Source organism: Rhinoderma darwinii, chromosome 10 (assembly GCF_050947455.1).
Source record: "Rhinoderma darwinii isolate aRhiDar2 chromosome 10, aRhiDar2.hap1, whole genome shotgun sequence".
Taxonomy (NCBI): Eukaryota; Metazoa; Chordata; class Amphibia; order Anura; family Rhinodermatidae; genus Rhinoderma; species Rhinoderma darwinii.
In genome coordinates, this window is record NC_134696.1 from 21016595 (window position 1) to 21041972 (window position 25378).

General features: G+C 38.2%; 1 protein-coding gene across 11 annotated transcripts in view; it reads right to left on the minus strand.

Moving 5' to 3' along the window:
* KCNAB2 (potassium voltage-gated channel subfamily A regulatory beta subunit 2) overlaps positions 1–25378 on the minus strand; it is a 130637-nt gene that overhangs the window by 41424 nt on the left and 63835 nt on the right. For 2 of the 11 annotated variants that reach the window (XM_075839472.1, XM_075839470.1), the window contains exon 1: positions 527–738. The exons of the other annotated variants lie outside the window; for them this stretch is intronic. In XM_075839472.1, the coding sequence (XP_075695587.1) occupies positions 527–738 (212 nt within the window). Of the gene's footprint in view, positions 1–526; positions 739–25378 lie in introns of those variants that run through there. 11 annotated transcript variants of the gene reach the window in all.

The window sequence follows — 25378 nt, forward strand, 5'->3', positions numbered from 1 at the left end:
GGCTCTGCTTAAAATTAATGTATTCAAATACATTATATATATATATATATATATATATATATATATATATATATACACACACACACACACACACACACACACACACTCTTTACCGTCCACGCACATTAACTTGGGTTTAGTCTTGCTAGGGATTAGCCTACTCCCGTGCGTTCCAAATATTCTCTGCAACGTATTACACTGTACTGTATGTAAACATGGGCTATTTAAAGACAGATCTGGATGCTTACAAGACTGCAGGACGAGCCATGAGCTGCAGACTGTATAGTCTGGAACACATTAACACTAATATGCGCAGAGCTGAGCAACAAGTCTTTGTGGTATCATTAAGTGTTATTAGTGGGTTTTACATAGGACTGCAGGTAAACCTCAGACTCTTAACGATGCGCTAACAAATCTAGCCTTAACGAGTTGAATGACAAATTCAGCTCTGCTACATCTGTAAATACAAGAATGAATGAATTAATGCATGGAGATTAAACCAATACAAACCACCCCCACCCCATACCTATACTTCATTCCAGGCTGACGCAAGCTGGATTCACTAGGGGTTGGAACATTTTGCACTGACAGATGTCCAAGGCTCCGAGCGACCATAGCCACAGCTCGAAATTTTGTCCTGGCTGCAAGGCTCGGGCTGCTGACATTTTGCCGGCTCAGTCTATCGTCCGCGCTCCGACCTTTTAAACTGTGCTCCGAACAAGCAAACGAAACCTGCATGGTGCCTTCTCCTCCTGCAGATCTCCAATATGCTCGCTATCTTCCGGAGAGAGCGGTTACTCCACGATGGTATTTTGCCGCCGTCTGGTCAGTGACTATGCAAAGACCTAAACATCCAGGCGCCTTTATTTTCTCTTTATTCTATTTGTGGAAGGCAAGTACAGAGTTAACCGAGAGGATACGGATATTATAAAGCATTATCTGATCCTTGGAAAAGCATGAAGCTCCTTTAATCTCTTTCAAAACAAATCTCTCCGGGGAATATAAAAAAGACACTTTCCTGGTACCATATTGACTGAAAGAGAATGCAGAAGTGACAAACACTGGATAAAAATGCCTAAAAAAAACAACAAAAACAGCAGCAAAGCTAAAAGAGCAAATGCAGCATAATGGTAAAATGCACAAAAACAAAAAATTCAAAAATTTCGCAAATTTTTTTATATACTCCCAGATAGCCAAGGTGAAAGACTGGAGTCCGGTACGGATGATATAAATTCTCTGAAAGACACGTAAAAAGCTCTGTGGTTGAGATACAAGGGTCTTGTGCACGCTGCGGAGATCTTAGTCTTAGATGTTCCTTCTTCGACAGCCAAGTCGACCTCTGGAGTCCTGAGCTCACAGCTCCTCTAGTGATACTGGGAGCGTCTCCTGCCTCTTTATGTCAATTAGGTATCCAGTCAACTGAACTGAATGCCCCCATCAATTCATTATTAAGGGGAATGTACGGAGTCTTGTCTTCTAGCGGAGGATTAGTGTACGATGTCTATTGTCCCGGTGGACGGCTAAACACCCTATTTACCGGTGTTAATGAAATGTATACAGCTCCGTGTATTTTCACATGTCGTTCTAGAGCAGTGCCCAGAATGGCAGATCCCATACACAGGTCAATTTGATCTTGGGCAAGTACGAGAAGTACAAATATGACATCCTGGCAATAGTTAAGATTGTGTAACTCGATCTCTACGTTGCGGACGCTGTATTTATATCAGCTTGGATCTCTGCCAGGACGATGTGTTTCTCTTTAAGTAGTTGATGCTGAAAGTCCCTCATGTTCTACTCTATAAATATATTCATAGGCTGTAAAAGCTGGTGAAGATTTTGGCCACACCCACTCCGTGTGACTACTTTTAACATTATATAAAGAGAAGGGTTACGTTTCCAAAGCAAATACGGCTCCAGGGAAAGAGAAATTTTGAAAGTGTTTACATTGCAAAGTTGAAGTGTTAGGTGTGCTTGTTCCATTTACCCCCCCCCCCCTATAAACTGCAAGTGGAAAACCCCTTTAATAATTAAAAAAAATTACAGAACAAGGATTGATGCTGGGCTTGGACCTTTTTATAGATTATGGTAAATTATTAACACGTGAATATAAAAATAAATGGATACAAAAAATAGGTTTTAGTAGAAAATCTCCCCAATTTCAGTGGGGCCAGCCGGCAGTCTAATGTCTGTGGGAGCTGCCAGAATGATCATTGGGTCGACAGCTATAGAATATATAATGGCAGCATTATAGGTACTACAATACGGAGTAGTGACCAGGAGGCAGTAGTGACAACCTAGCAATGTCTATGATCAATTGTCCTTCAATATTAAAAGGGGTTCTCATATAGACAACCCCCTTCAAAATGCCCTATTAGGGCATATGGATATCCTCCTAGAGGTGGGTTCCTCGCTGGAGCCTCCCCTCAATTAATAGGGAGCGAGCTAACCTAGAACATCTCTCACTTGAGCAGATGCAGACTGTTCTACGTGCTACTTAGCCTACATGTAATAATACATTTAACATGCAGTGGGCGCTGCAGGGGGAATGTAAGGCTGGGTGCAACTTCCACCTGCGATTACAGCTACAGGGGTCTCTGAAGCCAGAAACCCCCCCCCCCCCCTCTGATCAGTGGCCCGACTTCAATTTAAAAATAGGTTGTCGATTAACGACACATACAGAGATGGAATGCGGCACATAAATCCCATAAAGAATGCGAACGGGAGCCGTTCCATTCACTATAGCGTACACAGTCTGTGTGGGAATGGCGCATGCGCCGCTCCCACACAGATCAAAAGGAAGGTCTTTGGCAGAGCGAAATCCGGCGCCATTGTCATGTGGACCGGAAGCCGCGGCCGGACAGTAAGATGACGACTTCCGGTCGCGGCTTCCGACCATATGTTCAAGGCAGCGAAGACGCAAGGTGTAGGAGCGGAGGCGGCAGGAGCAGGTAAGTTATGTTTGTGTAGCTGATGTGTGTATTATGTTCGTGTTATACTGTCTGATTACCACTGTATCTAATCCGCCTACACTGTGCATTCGCTCAGAAAATGGCGGCACACAGTGTAGGAGGTTTGAAGATTCAACCCCCTCCTTCTGGCACTAGCCAGAATAAGGGAGGGGGGATTGTGTGAGCTCACTAGAGCGAGTGTGTCTACCTCAAATTTGCAGCATAAAGCAATGAGGTTGCTTTACCACATTGCCAATGCGGCAATTTTGGGAATTGCTCCCTCTAGTGACCAGAACATGGAAATGTTATAAATTACAATCTAACTTATAATATTTCCTGACTTGTGAAAAAATGAAAACAATGTGTAATCACTTATATACTAACTGTTTAACTGAAAAAATAAATAAATAAATTCTAGCGACACATTCCCTTTAACGGGTGCAACTCGGACGTGAAATACAACTGTTTTCACGTCCGAGTTTGCCCTTGTTTATCTGAATCTGGCCTAACCATGTGAACTGCCACCTGAGCTCCCACAATGCACTTCTCTATGGTATCCGAGAACCAGAAGAACTTAGAATTCAGCTTTGGACGTGAATGGAGTAGAAAACATTTTGTAATTTAAAATCAGTACCAGATAAGTAAAGCACAGGATTTATAAAGTTACTTGACATTTTAGGTAAACATTAAACCATGGAAAGTTTGAGATTGTGGTTTAGAAGAGGGGTTTCCCTTTAAGCAGTGTCCAGCCTGCCAATTCGGAGTCGGAAAGGATCGTAATATTCATGACGAATATTGATGTCACAAGAAACATACTAAACTAGTGCACGTATTGTATATAAAGGAAAAAACCACTGATGCATTTACTACTTGTATTACACTGAATGGAACAATAGTCTGCGTATCAGCAGATGATCTCACCCTACCCGCCATCATCCAATATCTATAACGAAAATCTATGCAGTAATGTATAATAATAGAAAGGAAATGTATTATTCATGACCGAGGATGAACAAGATTAACCCCCAAGAATATTCATGGAGCCAACGATGGATGCAAGGAATATTTTGTTATCTTTCGGGTTGTGACAAAAAGGTCATTGATGGCCAAGATAATTATCCCATCTGCCATTTATCGCTACTGTTCGATGGAGATGCCACCTGCCACCCTGCGCCTACAAGTGATCTCGTCTAAACACGGACACTAAAAAAAATAAAATTAAAAAATAAGAAAAATCTATGAAAAATGCAAAACACCAACAATTATAGGAAATAAAGCAGCACCGATAATATACAAATATCTTTTTATAAATGTTATTTTAATGCATTTTTTTTTCTTACCAAGAGTTACCATGTGTAGAATTATTTGTATGGAATTCGTAGGGAAACTTTAGAATAAACCGATATCGGTCACGCAGCTTTCTAAGAAACAGAAGAAATGTCGGGGGTTAAGTTCCCGAAGCCACAACGCTCTGCTAGATCCGTGGTATTACTGCCGGCGCCTGAAGGACCCACAATAAAATGCAATGGGGTCTGTTGAGGGGGGGGGGGGGGTGCATCGTCTTGCCGGTATAAATAGTGTGGACAGAATCTGCTGCGCAGCGTCCGGTGCGCCCTTGAACAGAGCCTAAGTGAGATCTTTAGTACAGCCTAAAAACTTTTTGTTTTTTTCGAAGCTGGAAATATTCTAATGGATATGAATACATATCACTAAACATTAAAAAAGGGTAACTAAATGTTTAACTAACTTCTGACATGTTATAGTGACATGTCAGAAGTTTTGTTTGGTGGGGGTCCGAGCACTGAGACCCCCACCAATCCTTAAAATGAAGCGGCAGAAGCGCTCGTCTGAGCGCTCAGACGCTTCGTGTCTGTTCGGCTTTTTCTGGAAATCCGATGTAGCGGTGTACCGGCTCAGACTTTCTATTGAGCCCGTGCTCCACAACATTGATTTATAATGGTTTATAATAATAAACAATCTAAAATTAAAATAAATGAAAAAGTAGATACATTTAAATATTTAAAGCAAATTAATTAAAGAGGACCGGTCACTAGGTAATAAGTTAAACTGACCTGAATAGCGCTGTCTCAGATTTCAGTGCGGTTTCTTTTTTTTCCTGGACCCCACCTGTTCCAGAGATATGGCCCACTGTTGCGTTGGCTCCCTATATGCTAATTTGCTGTAGTTAGCCAACGGGGTGGAGCTAGCTTCCCTGCCTCTGATGCTGACCATTCAGCACGAGGCAGTTCGAGATTAGTTCACACGCGGTTGACTAACTATAGCAAAATAGAACATAGGTAGCCAACACAACAGGCGGCCATATCTCTGAAACACGGGGGGGAAAAAAAAAACAGCGCTGGAATCCGGGAGACCGCGCTAATTCAGGTCAGTAAATCAATTCAACTTATAAGACCTAGCGACAGATCCTCTGTAAATACAAATGAAATAAAAAGGAAAAAATGACAATAAAATAACGGAAAATTCTATATATAAAAAAATAATAATAAGAAGAGAGTTTGGCTAAGACATTTTGTTTATTACGGTGAATACACCGGCCTCCCCTACTTCTGTCTTCCTGTTACATCTCTGTTTATGAAAATCTTTCATGACGTGATCCATAACTGGCGCTGAACGATACAGATCACTGACTGCTGCTCATAAGGATGAATGTCATGCAGGCAGCTCGATCCTGCGCTCCATCACAATCCATGGGCAGCTCTTTGAAGGTACCGATTCTCCCTGCGGAGATCCTGCTAATATGGAGTTTTTAATAGCAAATTTTTTTTTTTGCAATTTCACACTATTCCCCAGTTGCCACCGCTCTGCTGCCGGAAACCAGGTAATAACGGCCCCGTCCTCGTACATCAGATATTACCTAAGGCCTTTTCCTATCTACTTTAGTAAATAATTGTATCCCAAAATAATACAAAGTTTTGAAAATCTTTTTTTTTTTAACCCTTTAAAAACCATCAGGCCATTTTTCCCTCTTCGCCTTCCAAAAGCCATAACTTTATTTTTTTTATCGACAGCCATATGAGGGCTTCTTGTTGCGGGACAAGTTGCAGCCTTTAATGACACCATTTAATGTACTATCAAATATACTAGGAAACTTTTTAAAAATTAATTTTGTGGGATAAAAAACAAACCAACCCAAAAACAGCAATTTCCCGATTGTTTTTTGAGTTTAGTTTTTGCGGCGTTCACCCTGCGGTAAAAACTTCATGTTAGGCTATGTTCACACAGAGTTTTTTGCAGGCGGAATTTCCTCTCCCTGCACGCCGATTTTCGCTGCGTTTTTCGCCCACGCTCATTGAGCGCCGCGGGCATAAAACGCAGCGAAATACGCTTTCTCTGCCTCCCATTGAGGTCAATGGGAGGTCAGATGCGTAAACGCTCGAAGATATGGCCTGTCGCTTCTTTTTCCCGCGAGGCGGTTTTACAGCTCGCGGGAGGAAACCGCCCCCGCCTCCCATTGAAATCAATGGGAGGCATTTTAGGGCCATTTTTGACGACTTTTGCGGTTCGGTTTCCGCGTCAAAAAACTGTGTGAACATAGCCTTAACTTTATTTTGTGGGTCAAATATATTTATCAATAATAATAATAATAATAATAATAAAGGTTAATATGAGCACAAAGATGGCAGACCTGGGGACCTTTATTAGGCCACCAAGACAACTATTGATCGCGTCGCAGGAGGGGCCTATGCGCTGTCAAAGACGGCCGCCCCCTATTTCCACGGTCGCTATTAACCACGGTATCTAAGGGGGTTAACTAGCTGGGATCACATAATCTCCAATCCCAGCAGATAGAGCAGGGTATCCGTTGTAATTTACAGCCGAGACCAGCAGCGTATGGAGCGGGATCAGTGAGCCCGGTCTATACAACCACTCTCTCCCTACGACGTACAAACACGGTTTATGGTTCTATAGGGGCTGAAACTCTGCATTGTGCCGTTCCTCTGTTATCCCTCCTGGAAATTGTAAATAAATGAACACCTGGGTGTTACTATTCCCCGTGTCAAAGGGCTATGTCCCTACATGGTGAGACTGATTGGACAGTGTCAGATTGTGTAGGGACATGATGAGCGCTCATGTTTATGGAGATCTGTATTTATTACAATTATTAAACACAAAATAGAATAGAATTCAATATTATACCCCCTTTAAACAAGTGTTTGGCATTGTTTCTAACGATTCCTCCGCCAGTCTTGAGCCAGTGTGAACAGGGGGAATGAGGGGGTTTAGTACTTTTTATAGGCGCATAGATTGTAAATATAAATGTCAGTTTTTAGAGATTATGTGGCAAGAGTCTCATATCAATGCTTATGGGGGAATCCTGATAATCCTCAGTCAGTGACTTATCCTGCTCCCATGGTCATTGTCACATTAAACTGTAACATAATCACATGTGTGGACAGGTCACTGCTTCCAACAATATCAGAACATTTATCTCCTGAAGTACTCTGTGCTGCCAGGGACTATGCGCTTACCATAAACTCTTAATCTGTGACTGCCTTCAGGTGTCCATTCCCCTCATCACATAATGAAACTGCCTCTGTTCCATACAGCCACGTCCCAAGATCAACAAATAATTCTCCATAAACACTCTGTGCTGCTGTGATCACTCCCATAATCTGTTTGGCTACAGAGAATAATATCCTTACCTATTTCTTGACACTGCCTCTGTCATATGTTGGGATTTCCTCACTAAGATGTTCACATTAGAGGTCAGTTCACTGCCTCATTACTCTAATAAAATTCTGACTGTCCAATTGGCTAATAAAAGTCAGTATGAACCTTTGTGAAATCGCAGAAAGTATACAGTAAATTTTATAAACATATTTTAAAAGAAAAAGTTTGGAAATGTTCGGGACAATGAAGCCTCGAAAGCCATTTAAAATACAGAAAGATTCCATAAATGGGACTGGATAGGTGCCGGATTATCAAATATTCTGGATTATTTAAAAAAATAAAACCAATTTAAAAAATTGTTGCGGTCACTTTGTGTCCTATTTTTCTGCTCCGTCTTCTGCTTTTGGACTTTAGAACTGCAATATAATAATATAATGTGGCATTTCCTTTCTGGAGACAAGCCCCGGACTATCAGACTGTCTGGATAATGGAATATTGGATAAAAGGAATTTCTCAGTAATACACGATCAATGTTCCAACAGTATAAAGCGCGCACTGGTTACAGATTTTATCACGTAATCTTTGGGATCATATCTTCAATTAAAAGCGTATAATAGTACCAAATCAGACATAGTCGCCCCTGCTTTCCTAGAGTCGGTCTTCCCAGCAAACATTTTAATCCTGGGCTTTTTACTCTGTCCATTGTAACAAATTTATAAAAATGTAAAGGACGAAAAAGAAACAAAAACAAAGTTACAATTGTATACAGTCTAAGCAAAGCAGTCTCATCTAAACAGCCTGAACTCCAGGCTGATACATTGTAGCAAAATAGAGAAATTTGCTGTAGTAGGGCGGTGGGGGTAGGAGTGGGGGAACAAGGTACCAAGCCCAACATGGGCCTCAAGCTTGCTACGGCCCAGAGTAAAATCTACGTCAGTTAAAAGATAGCCTACATTTTCGCTATAATTTACGACCGTTTTCTGTCGTATATTATAATAAATTTACATGGCTGTAGTGGGCCCACCCCTTTTCCAAAAAAGTGCTGAGGACGGCTTAAAAAGTAAAAAAATTGTATGCAAATTGTGGGCCTTTTTAACCTTTGAAAGGTTGCTAAATTCCCTCCAAAGTATATTAGAAAGTTGTATAAAACTGGGAAACCCCTTTGGGACCACCCTTTTCTATATGCCCTATTAGGACAAATAGACATCATAGGGGGCATCATAGGAGGGCGTTCTTCTGAGGACACCCACCCGATATGAGCCAGAACGGAGAGCTAATGTATCACATCGGAAGAAAAGGAGAACAAATTGTATTTAGGATGGAGTATTGTTTATCATTTCGATGGCCTGATGAAGACGTCAGTTCGATGTCGTAACGCACAGCCCGTTTGAATAAATCCTTTTTAATTATTTTACCAACATTGACCCTTTATTATATGTATAGAAGCGCCGTTTTGTGGTCCCCTTTTTCTCCTATTTGTTTGCGGTAACAAACCTGGTTACTGGATCGGACCGTGGCAGCACCTTTGGCAATTTAACCCTCGTGTACATCAGAGTTGGGTCTGAATAGCACAACTCTTATAGGTGAGCACAATACCATTGATACCTTGTTATTATTATGATTTCCTCAGTTTTACCTGCACTATGTGGCGCCGCGCATTTCCTCTTCTTTCCATAATATAGAACGTATCACATCGTCGATCATTAATTTGAATGGCTGACAAATACTGCAGGGGAAATCTATGGCCAGACGCGGCTGCTATTTTTTTATTTATTTTTTTAAATCCTAAAATCCTATCCGGTCATTTCCTCATATCTGCTTATGGGAAAACGGGACGACATCCAATATGGCCTTCATCACATCTAAGGCGTTGCCAACCAAGCTTTCCCAGACTGCTGAACCACATATCTGCCTAGTTGTACAACAATATGACAGTAGGACACGAGTCACTACAAAACTGAACAGATTGACCATTCTGGAGTCTAGGAAAGCTGGGTGACAACCAACAAAAATACACAACAAAAGGTACCGTAGAGGCACACTTCCTGATCAGCTTACCTCTAACAAGCAGGGATTGTTCAAAGACAAGGATCCATAAGTCATGGTCATGAATCACTAATCAATATCATCAGTATTAGGACCGCGCAAAATCAAAAAAGTTTCATAGAGAAATACTAAACCCCAAAATGTTGTAGGCCAAAACTTGTGTGTGCGCGCGCATTTCATAACCCTAACAGCTGGCCGGGTCTGATGTGGGTCACATCTGTCTACATTTTAATCATGGATTCTTTTTTTATTTTGAGTTCAAGATACAGAGGAACGAAGCAGAGTCAAAGAGCAGCCGGAAAATCATAAAAAAGGCGTTTGTATGTTTCAAGTGGCACACAGTATTACAAAACACCTATAGTTCATGTCATACCATCGACTAAGGAAGGAACACATTGAACAACTCAAATAACTCAGTACCCCCTAGTGGCCAGAAGAGTCATTACACATATCACAGGTGTTTGCCATAGATTTCTTTACACATTGCTATGTGAGGAACTTCAGAGCCTGTAAAGCTTAATTCACTATTTATATAGATTATCCAAATACAAATCAGCCCTTTATAAGTCCCCATATGGACAAGAATAGAACGATTACAATACTGCCCCCTATGTACAAGAATATAACTACGATAATACTGCCCCTATATAGAAGAATATAACTACTATAATACTGCCCCCTATGTACAAGAATATAACTACTATAATACTGCTCCTATATACAAGAATATAACTACTATAATACTGCCCCCTATGTACAAGAATATAACTACTATAATACTGCCTCTATATACAAGAATATAACTACTATAATACTGTCCCTATATACAAGAATATAACTACTATAATACTGCTCCTATATACAAGAATATAACTACTATAATACTGCCTCCTATATACAAGAATATAACTACTATAATACTGCTCCTATATACAAGAATATAACTACTATAATACTGCCTCCTATATACAAGAATATAACTACTATAATACTGCCCCTATATACAGGAATATAACTACTATAATACTGCCTGCTATATACAAGAATATAACTACTATAATACTGCCTCTATATACAAGAATATAACTACTATAATACTGTCCCTATATAGAAGAATATAACTACTATAATACTGCCCCTATATACAAGAATATATCTACTATAATACTGCCCTCTATATACAAGAATAGAACTACTATAATACTGCCCCTATGTAAAAGAATATAACTACTATAATACTGCCCCCTATATACAAGAATATAACTACTATAATACTGCTCCTATATACAAGAATATAACTACTATAATACTGCCCCCTATGTACAAGAATCTAACTACTATAATACTGCCCCCTATATACAAGAATAGAACTACTATAATACTGCCCCTATGTAAAAGAATATAACTACTATAATACTGCCCCCTATAGACAAGAATAGAACTACTATAATACTGCCCCTATGTAAAAGAATATAACTACTATAATACTGCCCCCTATATACAAGAATATAACTACTATAATACTGCCCCCTATATACAAGAATATAACTACTATAATACTGCCCCCTTTATAGAATATAACTACTATAATACTGTCCCCTATGTACAAGAATATAACAACTATAATACTGCTCCCTATGTACAAGAATATAACTACTATAATACTGCCCCTTATATACAAGAATACAACTACTATAATACTGCTCCTATATACAAGAATATAACTACTATAATACTGCCCCCTATGTACAAGAATATAACTACTATAATACTGCCTCCTATATACAAGAATATAACTACTATAATACTGCCCCCTATGTACAAGAATATAACTACTATAATACTGCTCCCTATATACAAGAATATAACTACTATAATACTTCCCCCCTATATACAAGAATATAACTACTATAATACTGCTCCTATATACAAGAATATAACTCCTATAATACTGCCCCCTATATACAAGAATATAACTACTATAATACTGCCCCCTATGTATAAGAATATAACTACTATACTACTGCTCCTATATACAAGAATATAACTACTATAATACTGCTCCTATATACAAGAATATAACTACTATAATACTGCCCCTATATACAAGAGTATAACTACTATAATATTGCCCCTATATACAAGCATATAACTACTATAATATTGCCCCCTATATACAAGAATATAACTACTATAATACTGCCCCTATATACAAGAATATAACTACTATAACACTGCCCCCTATATACAAGAATATAACTACTATAATACTGCCCCCTATATACAAGAATATAACTACTATAATACTGCCCCTATATACAAGAATATAACTACTATAATACTGCCCCTATATACAAGCATATAACTACTATAATATTGCCCCCTATATACAAGAATATAACTACTATAATATTGCCCCCTATATACAAGAATATAACTACTATAATACTGCCCCTATATACAAGAATATAACTACTATAATACTGCCCCTATATACAAGAATATAACTACTATAATACTGCCCCTATATACAAGAATATAACTACTATAATACTGCCCCTATATACAAGAATATAACTACTATAATACTGCCCCTATATACAAGAATATAACTACTATAATACTGCCCTCTATATACAAGAATCTAACTACTATAATACTGCCCCTATATACAAGAATATAACTACTATAATACTGCTCCCTATGTACAAGAATATAACTACTATAATACTGCCCCCTATATATAAGAATATAACTACTATAATACTGCTCCTATATACAAGAATATAACTACTATAATACTGCCCTCTATATACAAGAATATAACTACTATAATACTGCCCCTATATACAAGAATATAACTACTATAATACTGCCCCTATATACAAGAATATAACTACTATAAGGGTATGTTCACACGGCCAAATTTCAGACGTATACGAGGCGTATTATGCCTCGTTTTACGTCTGAAAATATGGCTACAATACGTCGGCAAACATCTGCCCATTCATTTGAATAGGTTTGCCGACGTACTGTGCAGACGACCTGTTATTTACGAGTCGTCGTTTGACAGCTGTCAAACGACGACTCGTAAATTTACTGCCTCGGCAAAGAAGTGCAGGGCACTTCTTTGCCACGTAATTTGAGCCGTGCTTCATTGAAATCAATGAAGCACGGCTCAAGGTTTACGAGCGTCTCAGACGCCTCGTAAATTACGAGGAGCAGCTTTTACGTGTGAAACGAGGCAGCTGTTAACAGTCTGTCTTTTCACACGTAACTGCCTCTCAGCGTGTGAACATACCCTAAGGGTATGTTCACACGGCGGGGGTCCGTAACGGCTGAAATTACGGGGATGTTTCAGCCTGAAAACATCCCCGTAATTTCAGCCGTACCGGCATGTGCAGGCGCTTGAACGCCGCGTCAATTACGGCCGTAATTAGCGCTGCTATTCATTGGAGTCAATGAATAGCGGCTCCAATTACGGCCAAAGAAGTGACAGGTCACTTCTTTGACGCGGGCGTCTAGTTACGCGCCGTCATTTGACAGCGGCGCGTAAATATACGCCTCGTGTGAACAGACAAACGTCTGCCCATTGCTTTCAATGGGCAGATGTTTGTCAGCGCTATTGAGGCGCTATTTTCGGGCGTAATTCGGGGCAAAAACGCCCGATTTACGTCCGTAAATAGGCCGTGTGAACATACCCTAATACTGCTCCCTATGTACAAGAATATAACTACTATAATACTGCCCCCTATATACAAGAATATAACTACTATAATACTGCTCCTATATACAAGAATATAACTTATATAATACTGCTCCTATATACAAGAATATAACTACTACTAGTACTGTCCCCTATGTACAAGAATATAACTACTATAATACTACCCCCTATATACAAGTATATAACTACTATAATACTGACCTCTATATACAAGAATATAACTACTATAATACTGACCTCTATATACAAGAATATAACTACTATAATACTGTCCCCTATATACAAGAATATAACTACTATAATACTGCCCCTATGTACAAGAATATAACTACTATAATACTGTCCCCTATGTACAAGAATATAACTACTATAATACTGTCCCCTATATACAAGAATATAACTACTATAATACTGTCCCCTATATACAAGAATATAACTACTATAACACTGCCCCCTATATACAAGAATATAACTGCTATAATACTGCCCCCTATATACAAGAATATAACTACTATAATACTGCCCCCTATATACAAGAATATAATTACTATAATACTGTCCCCTATATACAGGAATATAACTACTATAATACTGTCCCTATATACAAGAATATAACTGCTATAATACTGCCCCTATATACAAGAATATAACTACTATAATACTGCCCCCTATATAGAATATAACTACTATAATACTGTCCCCTATGTACAAGAATATAACTACTATAATACTGCTCCTACATACAAGAATATAACTACTATAATACTGCCCCCTAAATACAAGAATATAACTACTATAATACTGCCCCTATATACAAGCATATAACTACTACAATACCTCTCCTAAATACAAGAATATAACTACTATAATACTATAAGCCAGAGTTAATAAATATGACAAAAATGCAGTACTATTATTAGAGACAATATTTAAAGCTTAAATAACAAAATGAAGAACATAAAAAAAAACTAAAAACTATGATCTCAGCAATTCTTAAAAAAATTAAGAGAAATTTCTGGTAAGCAAAGAGTCAATCACTACATAGCAATGCTAGGAAATTGCTGCAGACGTCCTCAGCCGAATCAGGTGACATTTATGTTCTCCACATGGGGCAGTAACAGCTCTTATAACTCTCCAGTCTTTAATAGTCACCGCAAAGATAGGTGGGTGGGGGGAGCACTCCGCTCATGAATACACCAGACTCAGAGTCAAGTGTATTCTTTCGGTGCTCCTTTTAGCCAAATGGCTCTAAATTTGTTGTGCCACTTTGGTTACTAGAACAGACATATATCTCTGTAATATGCACCCCCCTACACAGGGCAGCGTATTATGCCGACAGATCTGGTTTATATAGGACCCACCTAACTTGATGCACTATAACCCCTCCCATCATTCTTGCAGTTAAAGGGGTTTTACAGTAAAGTAATTAAGTTTTTCTATCTGTATCTACATAGTTTACAGGGAAAGATAGGGTGGCAGTAAAATGTAGGGCTACATTACGCAGGGATAATTCAGTCGCGTGTGTGACGGCGCTAAAACAACGGCCGTCACAGGGACGCATGTATTTCAATGGGGCCATTCACACGGCCGTTGTTTCAAGAGAGTGTGAAGGGTCTGTGGAAAAATAGGACATGTCCTATTTTCTTGCGTTTTCACATATCCCTCCATAGACCGTGATCACACTTCCCGCACGGGTGCAGCCTGGACATGAAAAACGTCCGCTTTTCACATCAAAGGTTGCACACGCACATGTTAATATATCCTTACTAGGAGAGACCTCCCTGCTCTGCTATCTAATAGCGCTACTGTAGCTCCCTGAAGGAGCGGAATCCCCGTGTGGCCATATATGAGACATCAAGTGCTCCATCCAAGAGTGGAATCCCCGGCCACTGGGGGTTTCCGCTCCCTCGGGGAGCTAAAGTGGCGTTATCTACAGGAAGGGTGGGGGTGCTACCTACAATGGGAATCTGTGAGTCGGGGGCTGATGGTCATTTTACTGTAAGTGGGGGGCTGATGGTCATTTTACTGTGAGTGGTGGGCTGATGGTCATTTTACTGTGAGTGGGGGGCTGATGGTCATTTTACTGTGAGTGGTGGGCTGATGGTCATTTTACTGTGAGTGGTGGGCTGATGGTCATTTTACTGTGAGTGGCGGCCTGATGGTCATTTTACTGTGAGTGGTGGGCTGATGGTCATTTTACTGTGAGTCGGGGGCTGATGGTTATTTTACTGTGAGTGGGGGGCTGATGGTTATTTTACTGTGAGTGGGGGGCTGATGGTCATTTTACTGTGAGTCGGGGGCTGATGGTCATTTTACTGTGAGTCGGGGGCTGATGGTCATTTTACTGTGAGTCGGGGGCTGATGGTCTTCAAGTGATTTCCACCTCTAACCTCCAATTGAAATGAATAGGAGGCAGAAAATACCTGCAGCGCTCGTTTGGTGCTTTTTTTACCTGCTCAGTTCGTCGTGGGAAGGGGGCCTAGGTGAGTAAACATTTTTTATTTTTATTTGGGGGCACTGTCTACAAGGGGGAGGTGGGTGCTGTATGACACTGTTTACATGGTGGAGGTGGGGTCTATGGCACTATCTACAAGGAGGATGTGAGGGATTATGGCACTGTCTACAGGAAGGCTGCATTGCACAATCTACAGGGGGGCATGTGTGTGGCAGCCAGGGGAGGGTGCATTATATGGTGTGGAGGCCACTAAGCAGACAGTATACGGTGTAGGGGCACTGCAATGGGCAATATACTGTGTGTGGCACAATTAGAGGACAAAATACTTTGTCCTTGAAGGGGTTATAATATATTATATTAAATATTATACTGTATGGGGGGCACTAAAGGGGCATTATACTGTGTGAGGGCACTATATAGGGCATTATACTGTGGGGGGCAGTATATTTTTTTTATGGGGCATTTTTTTATGATGGTGTGGGGAGCCGAAAGATAATTTCACACGGGGCGTCATGTATCCTAAGGCCGGACCTGCCTATACAGTATATCATCTACAGGAAGGCAGTACTATCTAGGTCTACATTACTGACTAAGAGACAGGGAGGAAGTACTATCTGTACCTAAATTACTTACAGGAGGTGAGCACTATCTGTATGTTGACCAAAAAAAAAAAAAAGGAATACTGCACCCCCTTACAAGGTGACTAGCACATTACATTAGGCCACACTGAAAGGTTTTGTACAAAGTAAGGGTCAGTTGACACAGAGTTTTTTTTTGACACGTAAGCCGCGTCAGAAAACGCGCCAAAAAACGTCTGAAAATGCCTCCCATTGATTTCAATGGGAGGCTGAGACGTTTTTTTCCCCACGAGTGGAAAAACCGGCTCGCAGGAAAAAGCACCGACATGCCCTATCTTCGGCCGTTTACGTCAATGGGAGGCAGAGAAAGCGTATTTCGCTGCATTTTTTGCCCGCGGTGCTGAATGGCCGTGGGCGAAAAACGCTGCGAAAATCGGTGTGCAGGCAGAGCAAAATCTGCCCCAAAATTCCAAACGTAATTTTGAGGCAGATTTTCTGCCTACAAAAAACTCTGTGTGAACTCGGCCTAAATATTTATTTTTAGGTTTATAAAGGGATAACTCTTGCAAGAAGACCACTTTTGGAGCGTACGCTTGGCTGTCTACCTAACTCCCATATACTTCAATGGAGACAGTCACGCACATGCCCAGCCACCTCTCCACTTTTGCTTTTATATGCAGACACTCTGGCTTGCTAAATAGGGCAGGGGCACTTGTTTTTGTAACAGACCGATGTCCCAGAGGTAGGATATGCCTGTGGATATTCAATAAAAAAAGTTTGTGGGAAAATCCCTTTAAAAGTGTACCCCCACTTGTAACCTCCAGTATACCCGGACATCGGACGTGGAGAGAGGCCTCATGACAAGCGTACCATGCCCAGAGAATATTGTGCGTGGGTCCAATTCTAAATAATGGGTCCCGTGCATGATACTCGACAGGCGTTGTACGGTTCCCATGCGAACTTCCACAGGAGCGTCTCTCCACCCCCGATGAAAAGTCAGGCAGAAGATCACGTGGAGGTATACTTTAAAAGCGGTTGTCTCATAAAAGACAAACCCTGCCCATATGTCCCATTAGGGCATATGGACATCAGAGCTGGGGTCAATCTGTATGAGCCAGAACGAAGAGCTGCTCTGAACCAGCAACTTCCGTTCTGGCGGATTCGAGTCTCCCTTGTAATTCAAGGACGGTCATTCATTTGAATTTCCGGCATGTAACACCACATTTCTCCTGCAGCAATAGGGGAAATGCTGGGACGGCCACGGCTTCCCACAGCAAAATCAGCTGTTTGCCAGGGATTCCGGGAGCTGTACCCGGAGCAATCAACTGATCGTCCCAGTAGAAGCATTTTGAGAGGTGTTGCCTCAGTTGAGACAACCCCCTTAAAATTCTGTAATTAGCTGAAAGGGTAACCAAACTTTTAAAAAAAACTTGTGACATGCCATAGTGACAAGTCAGAAGTTTAGATCAGTGGGATCGGAGTACTGAGGCCTCCACCGATCACTAAAAGGAAGCGGCAGGGTGAGCGATGTGCCGCCTCATTTCTAACCGTCGTTCCTCGGAAAGCCAAGTGAGAGGGGTACAAACTCCTAGACTTTCTATTGAGCCCATACACCGCTCTGAGGAAAGCCGAGAAAAGCTGATCAGGGACGAAGCGGCACCGCGATCACCCAAACTCTTCTGCTGCTTAGTTTTAGTGATCGGTGAAGTCTCAGTGCTCAAACCCCCACAGAACAGAACTTCTGGAATGTCAAAAAGTTTTTAAAAAGTTTAGTTACCCTTTAAGGGGTCCTCTTGTGTGGATGCCAATGTAGAGTCAGAGAACATTCAATGTATTTGATAGATTAATGCTACACAATATACTCCTTATTACAGTCACCAATTTGATAGCAACACGACTTTCAATTCTAAAAGTCTCCTTGTCAATCAAAAATCTAATACAAAAAAGCCTGAATTATTGATGTACTCATTGCACTACATTCTGAAAGGGATGTAAAATTAATGGCGTGCCAGCTGTCCCTCTGCTGTGAGTTACCATTACCACCAAGTCTAACATTGTGCCAAGTACACAAAGAATAAGGTTGTTCCTCTTAAATGCAAGACAAGCACAGAATCATAAGAGTTTTGTTCACCGGGGTGCATAACCTCTTCATTTCTGTTCCAGAAACCCACAGAACATAAGAATAGGCATCAATATTTTAGTCTCTGAAAATCCATTTATTACTGGCCCCTATGTCCAAGAATAAAAGTACTAATATACTGCCACTATGCACAAAAATATAACTACTATAATACTGCCCCTATGCACAGGAATATAACTACTATAATACTGCTCTATATATACAATATAACTACTATAATACTGCCCCTATATACAAGAATATAACTACTATAATACTGCCCCCTATATACAAGAATATAACTACTATAATAATGCCCCTATATACAAGAATATAACTACTATATACTGCTCCTATATACAAAAATATAACTACTATAATACTGCTCCCTATATACAAGAATATAACTACTATAACACTGCCCCCTATATACAAGACTATAACTACTATAATACTGCCTCTATATACAAGAATATAACTACTATAATACTGCCCCCTATATACAAGAACATAACTACTATAATACTGCTCCCTATATACAAGAATATAACTACTATAATACTGCCCCTATATACAAGAATATAACTACTATAATACTGCCACCTATATACAAGAATATAACTACTATACTACTGCCCCCTATATACAAGAAAATAACTACTATACTACTGCCACTATATACAAGAATATAACTACTATAATACTGCCCCTATATACAAGAATATAACTACTATAATAATGCCCCTATATACAAGAATATAACTACTATAACACTGCCCCCTATATACAAGACTATAACTACTATAATACTGCCTCTATATACAAGAATATAACTACTATAATACTGCTCCCTATATACAAGAATATAACTACTATAATACTGCCCCTATATACAAGAATATAACTACTATAATACTGCTCCCTATATACAAGAATATAACTACTATACTACTGCCCCCTATATACAAGAATATAACTACTATAATACTGCCCCCTATATACAAGAACATAACTACTATAATACTGCTCCCTATATACAAGAATATAACTACTATAATACTGCCCCTATATACAAGAATATAACTACTATAATACTGCCCCTATATACAAGAATATAACTACTATAATACTGCTCCTATATACAAGAATATAACTACTATAATACTGCCCCCTATATACAAGAATATAACTACTATAATACTGCTCCCTATATATAAGAATATAACTATTATAATACTGCCCCTATATACAAGAATAGAACTACTATAATACTGCCCCTATATACAAGAATATAACTACTATAATACTGCTCCTATATACAAGACTATAACTACTATAATACTGCCCCTATATACAAGAATATAACTACTATAATACTGCCCCAATACACAAGAATATAACTACTATAATACTGCTCCTATATACAAGAATATAACTACTATAATACTGCTCCTATATACAAGAATATAACTACTATAATACTGCCCCTATATACAAGAATATAACTACTATAATACTGCTCCTATATACAAGAATATAACCACTATAATACTGCCACTATATACAAGAATATAACTACTATAATACTGCCCCAATACACAAGAATATAACTACTAGAATACTGCCCCCTATGTACAAGAATATAACTACTATAAAACTACCTCCTATATAGAAGAATATAACTACTATAATACTGCTCCTATATAAAAGAATATAACTACTATAATACTGCTCCTATATACAAGAATATAACTACTATAATACTGCCCCCTATATACAAGAATATAACTACTATAATACTGCTCCTATATACAAGAATATAACTACTATAATACTGCCCTCTATATACAAGAATATAACTACTATAATACTGCCCCCTATGTACAAGAATATAACTACTATAATACTGCTCCGTATATACAAGAATATAACTACTATAATACTGCCTCTATACACAAGAATATAACTACTATAATACTGCCCCTATATAAAAGAATATAACTACTATAATACTGCTCCTATATACAAAAATATTACTACTATAATACTGCTCCTATATACAAGAATATAGCTACTATAATACTGCCCCCTATATATAAGAATATAACTATTATAATACTGCCCCTATGTACAAGAATATAACTACTATAATACTGCCCCTATATACAAGAATATAACTACTATAAGGGTATGTTCACACGTAGTCAACAAAAACGTCTGAAAATCCAGAGCTGTTTTCAAGGGAAAACAGACCCTGCTTTTCAGACGTTTTTTTACCAACTCGCATTTTTCGCAGCGTTTTCTACGTCCGTTTTTGGAGCTGTTTTCATTGGAGTCTATGAGAAAACAGCTCCAAAAACGTCCAAAGAAGTGTCCTGCACTTCTTTTTACGAGGCGTAATTTTACGCGTTGTAAATGCCGTACGACGCGTAAAATTACGCGTCGTGTGGACAATACAGCGTTCTACCCATAGAAAGTAATGGGCAGATGTTTGACGACGTATTTGAGACGTATTTCCAGACGTAAAACGAGGCAAAATACGCCTCGTATTTTTCTGAAATTTGGCCGTGTGAACATAACCTAATACTGCTCCTATATACAAGAATATAACTACTATAATACTGCCTCCTATGTGCAAGAATATAACTACTATAATACTGCCCCTATATACAAGAATATAACTACTATAATACTGCCCCTATATACAAGAATATAACTACTATAATACTGCCCCAATACACAAGAATATAACTACTATAATACTGCCCCCTATGTACAAGAATATAACTACTATAATACTGCCCCCTATATACAAGAATATAACTACTATAATACTGCCCCCTATGTACAAGAATATAACTACTATAATACTGCCCCTATATACAAGAATATAACTACTATAATACTGCCCCCTATATACAAGAATATAACTACTATAATACTGCCCTCTATATACAAGAATATAACTACTATAATACTGCTCCTATATACAAGAATATAACTACTATAATACTCATCCCTATATACAAGAATATAACTACTATAATACTGCCCCCTATATACAAGAATATAACTACTATAATACTGCTCCTATATACAAGAATATAACTACTATAATACTGCCCCCTATATACAAGAATATAACTACTATAATACTGCACCCTATATACAAGAATATAACTACTGTAATACTGCTCCTATATACAAGAATATAACTACTATAATACTGCCCCTATATACAAGAATAGAACTACTATAATACTGCCCCCTATGTACAAGAATATAACTGCTATAATACTGCCCCCTTTATACAAGAATAGAACTACTATAATACTGCCCCCTATATACAAGAATAGAACTGCTATAATACTGCCCCCTATGTACAAGAATATAACTACTATAATACTGCCCGCTATATACAAGAATATACCTACTATAATACTACCCCTATATACAAGAATATAACTACTATAATACTGCTCCTATATACAAGAATATAACTACTATAATACTGCCCTCTATATACAAGAATATAACTACTATAATACTTCCCCCTATATACAAGAATATAACTACTATAATACTGCTCCTATATACAAGAATATAACTACTATAATACTGCCCCTATATACAAGAATATAACTACTATAATACTGCCCCTATATACAAGAATATAATTACTATAATACTGCCCCCTATATACAAGAATATAACTACTATAATACTGCCCCTATATACAAGAATATAACTACTATAATACTGCCCCCTATGTACAAGAATATAACTACTATAATACTGCCCCCTATATATAAGAATATACCTACTATAATACTGCCACCTATATACAAGAATATTACTATAATACTGCTTCTATATACAAGAATATAACTACTATAATACTGCCCCCTATATACAAGAATATAACTACTATAATACTGCCCCCTATATACAAGAATATACCTACTATAATACTGCCACCTATATACAAGAATATAACAACTATAATACTGCTTCTATATACAAGAATATAACTACTATAATACTGCCCCTATATACAAGAATATAACTACTATAATACTGCCCCCTATATACAAGAATATAACTACTATAATACTGCCCCCTATGTACAAGAATATAACTACTATAATACTGCCCCTATATACAAGAATATATCTACTATAATACTGCCCCTATATACAAGAATATAACGACTATAATACTGCCCCCTATGTACAAGAATATAACTACTATAATACTGCCCCTATATACAAGAATATAACTACTATAATACTGCCCCCTATGTACAAGAATATAACTACTATAATACTGCCCCTATATACAAGAATAGAACTGCTATAATACTGCCCCCTATGTACAAGAATATAACTACTATAATACTGCCCGCTATATACAAGAATATACCTACTATAATACTACCCCTATATACAAGAATATAACTACTATAATACTGCTCCTATATACAAGAATATAACTACTATAATACTGCCCTCTATATACAAGAATATAACTACTATAATACTTCCCCCTATATACAAGAATATAACTACTATAATACTGCTCCTATATACAAGAATATAACTACTATAATACTGCCCCTATATACAAGAATATAACTACTATAATACTGCCCCTATATACAAGAATATAATTACTATAATACTGCCCCCTATATACAAGAATATAACTACTATAATACTGCCCCCTATGTACAAGAATATAACTACTATAATACTGCCCCCTATATATAAGAATATACCTACTATAATACTGCCACCTATATACAAGAATATTACTATAATACTGCTTCTATATACAAGAATATAACTACTATAATACTGCCCCCTATATACAAGAATATAACTACTATAATACTGCTTCTATATACAAGAATATAACTACTATAATACTGCCCCCTATATATAAGAATATACCTACTATAATACTGCCACCTATATACAAGAATATAACTACTATAATACTGCTTCTATATACAAGAATATAACTACTATAATACTGCCCCTATATACAAGAATATAACTACTATAATACTGCCCCCTATATACAAGAATATAACTACTATAATACTGCCTCCTATATACAAGAATATATCTACTATAATACTGCCCCCTATGTACAAGAATATAACTACTATAATACTGCCCCTATATACAAGAATATAACTACTATAATACTGCCCCCTATGTACAAGAATATAACTACTATAATACTGCCCCTATATACAAGAATATAACTACTATAATACTGCCCCCTATGTACAAGAATATAACTACTATAATACTGCCCCTATATACAAGAATATATCTACTATAATACTGCCCCCTATGTACAAGAATATAACTACTATAATACTGCCCCTATATACAAGAATATAACTACTATAATACTGCCCCCTATGTACAAGAATATAACTAAAATATTACGTGTGTGTTGCCATCTAGTGGCAAGAAAATAATATAACAACTTGTTTTAAAACACCTCTGGGGGTGATTTATATATTGCTTCTCAAATAATCTCATATTTGGCATTCTTTTATTTTTTAATTTGGCACCATTTATTTATATACATCATTTGCCATTTTTGTCTTGATTCTTTTTTTATGTATTTTTCTAATAAAGCAGAATGCTTGTTATATTTTGCGGTGAATTCCTCGCCTCGTTTAAGATGTTTTCTGGTTTATGTAAATAGAGCCCCATGCACACGACCATGCCCGTAATCACGATCTGTGATTATGGGCACGACCGGCCGGACAGTCAACCGCATTTGCGGGCCGTGCTTCCATTAGATGTATGGGAGAACGGTCCATAAAAATTAAAAAACAGGACATGTCCTATTTTTTGCGGATGATTTTTACGGCCCGGACACTTCCAGTAAACATACGGGAAGCTGGTCGTCAGCCATAGAAATTACTGGAACCGTATTTTGATCCGCAATTACGGTCCGTAATTGCGGATCAAAATCACAGTCGTGTGCGTGGGGCCTCAGAGGCTGCAAACACATACATAGCTGGCCCTGCTTTCATCCGAGAAGTGGTTACAATTGTATCCAGTCTAGGCAATGCTCTGTGAGCTAAACTTCCTGAACTCCACACTGGTACATTGTAGCAGACTACCAGAGAGATTTATGCAGCTGCGGATGATGTATTTAGCTCACAGAGCATTGCCTGGACTGGAGATGCAACTGTAGCAAACCCTCAGGTGAGAGCAGAACCAAGTGTGTAGGGGTTTGCCGCCTCTGAATATAGACACGAGTGCTCTTATTCACTGACAGCAAACATATCTTGGAAATGGTGAGGAATTGAAGCACAAAATAAAAATTAGGTAATTAAAGAATTTTTCATTATGAAAGGTTTAACCTTAATTGATATAAAACCCGAAATCCCTCTTAAAAGTGTTGTCCAGTATTAGAAAATGTTTTTTTTTTGTCCACGAGCTGCAAAACCAGACATTGCCAACGGACAAGAGTGGCACTGTTTTGCAAAAAAAAAAAAAAAAAAACAGACCTCGGTTACTAATCCAAGAAAACCCCATTAATTTGTATGATTTGTGTCCCCCCATAATATGTAATGTGTTTCCAAATTCTCACAATTTTTGACGTAGATTATATCTATTTGCAAACTGTAATATGGTGCTAAACACAAAACGCACGTGCCCAATTATCCGGATATTTTCATGATTTTTTTTCCTTCATATAAAAGTTTATATAAACTACGGATTCATCGTTCTGCTGATAGTTTGTAAAGGCTGCCCTCTAGTGACATTATATGCAACTACAATCAACTATGGGTATGGTTACAGATTTTTCACCGAGAGCAAATCTATCATTTATATTGTA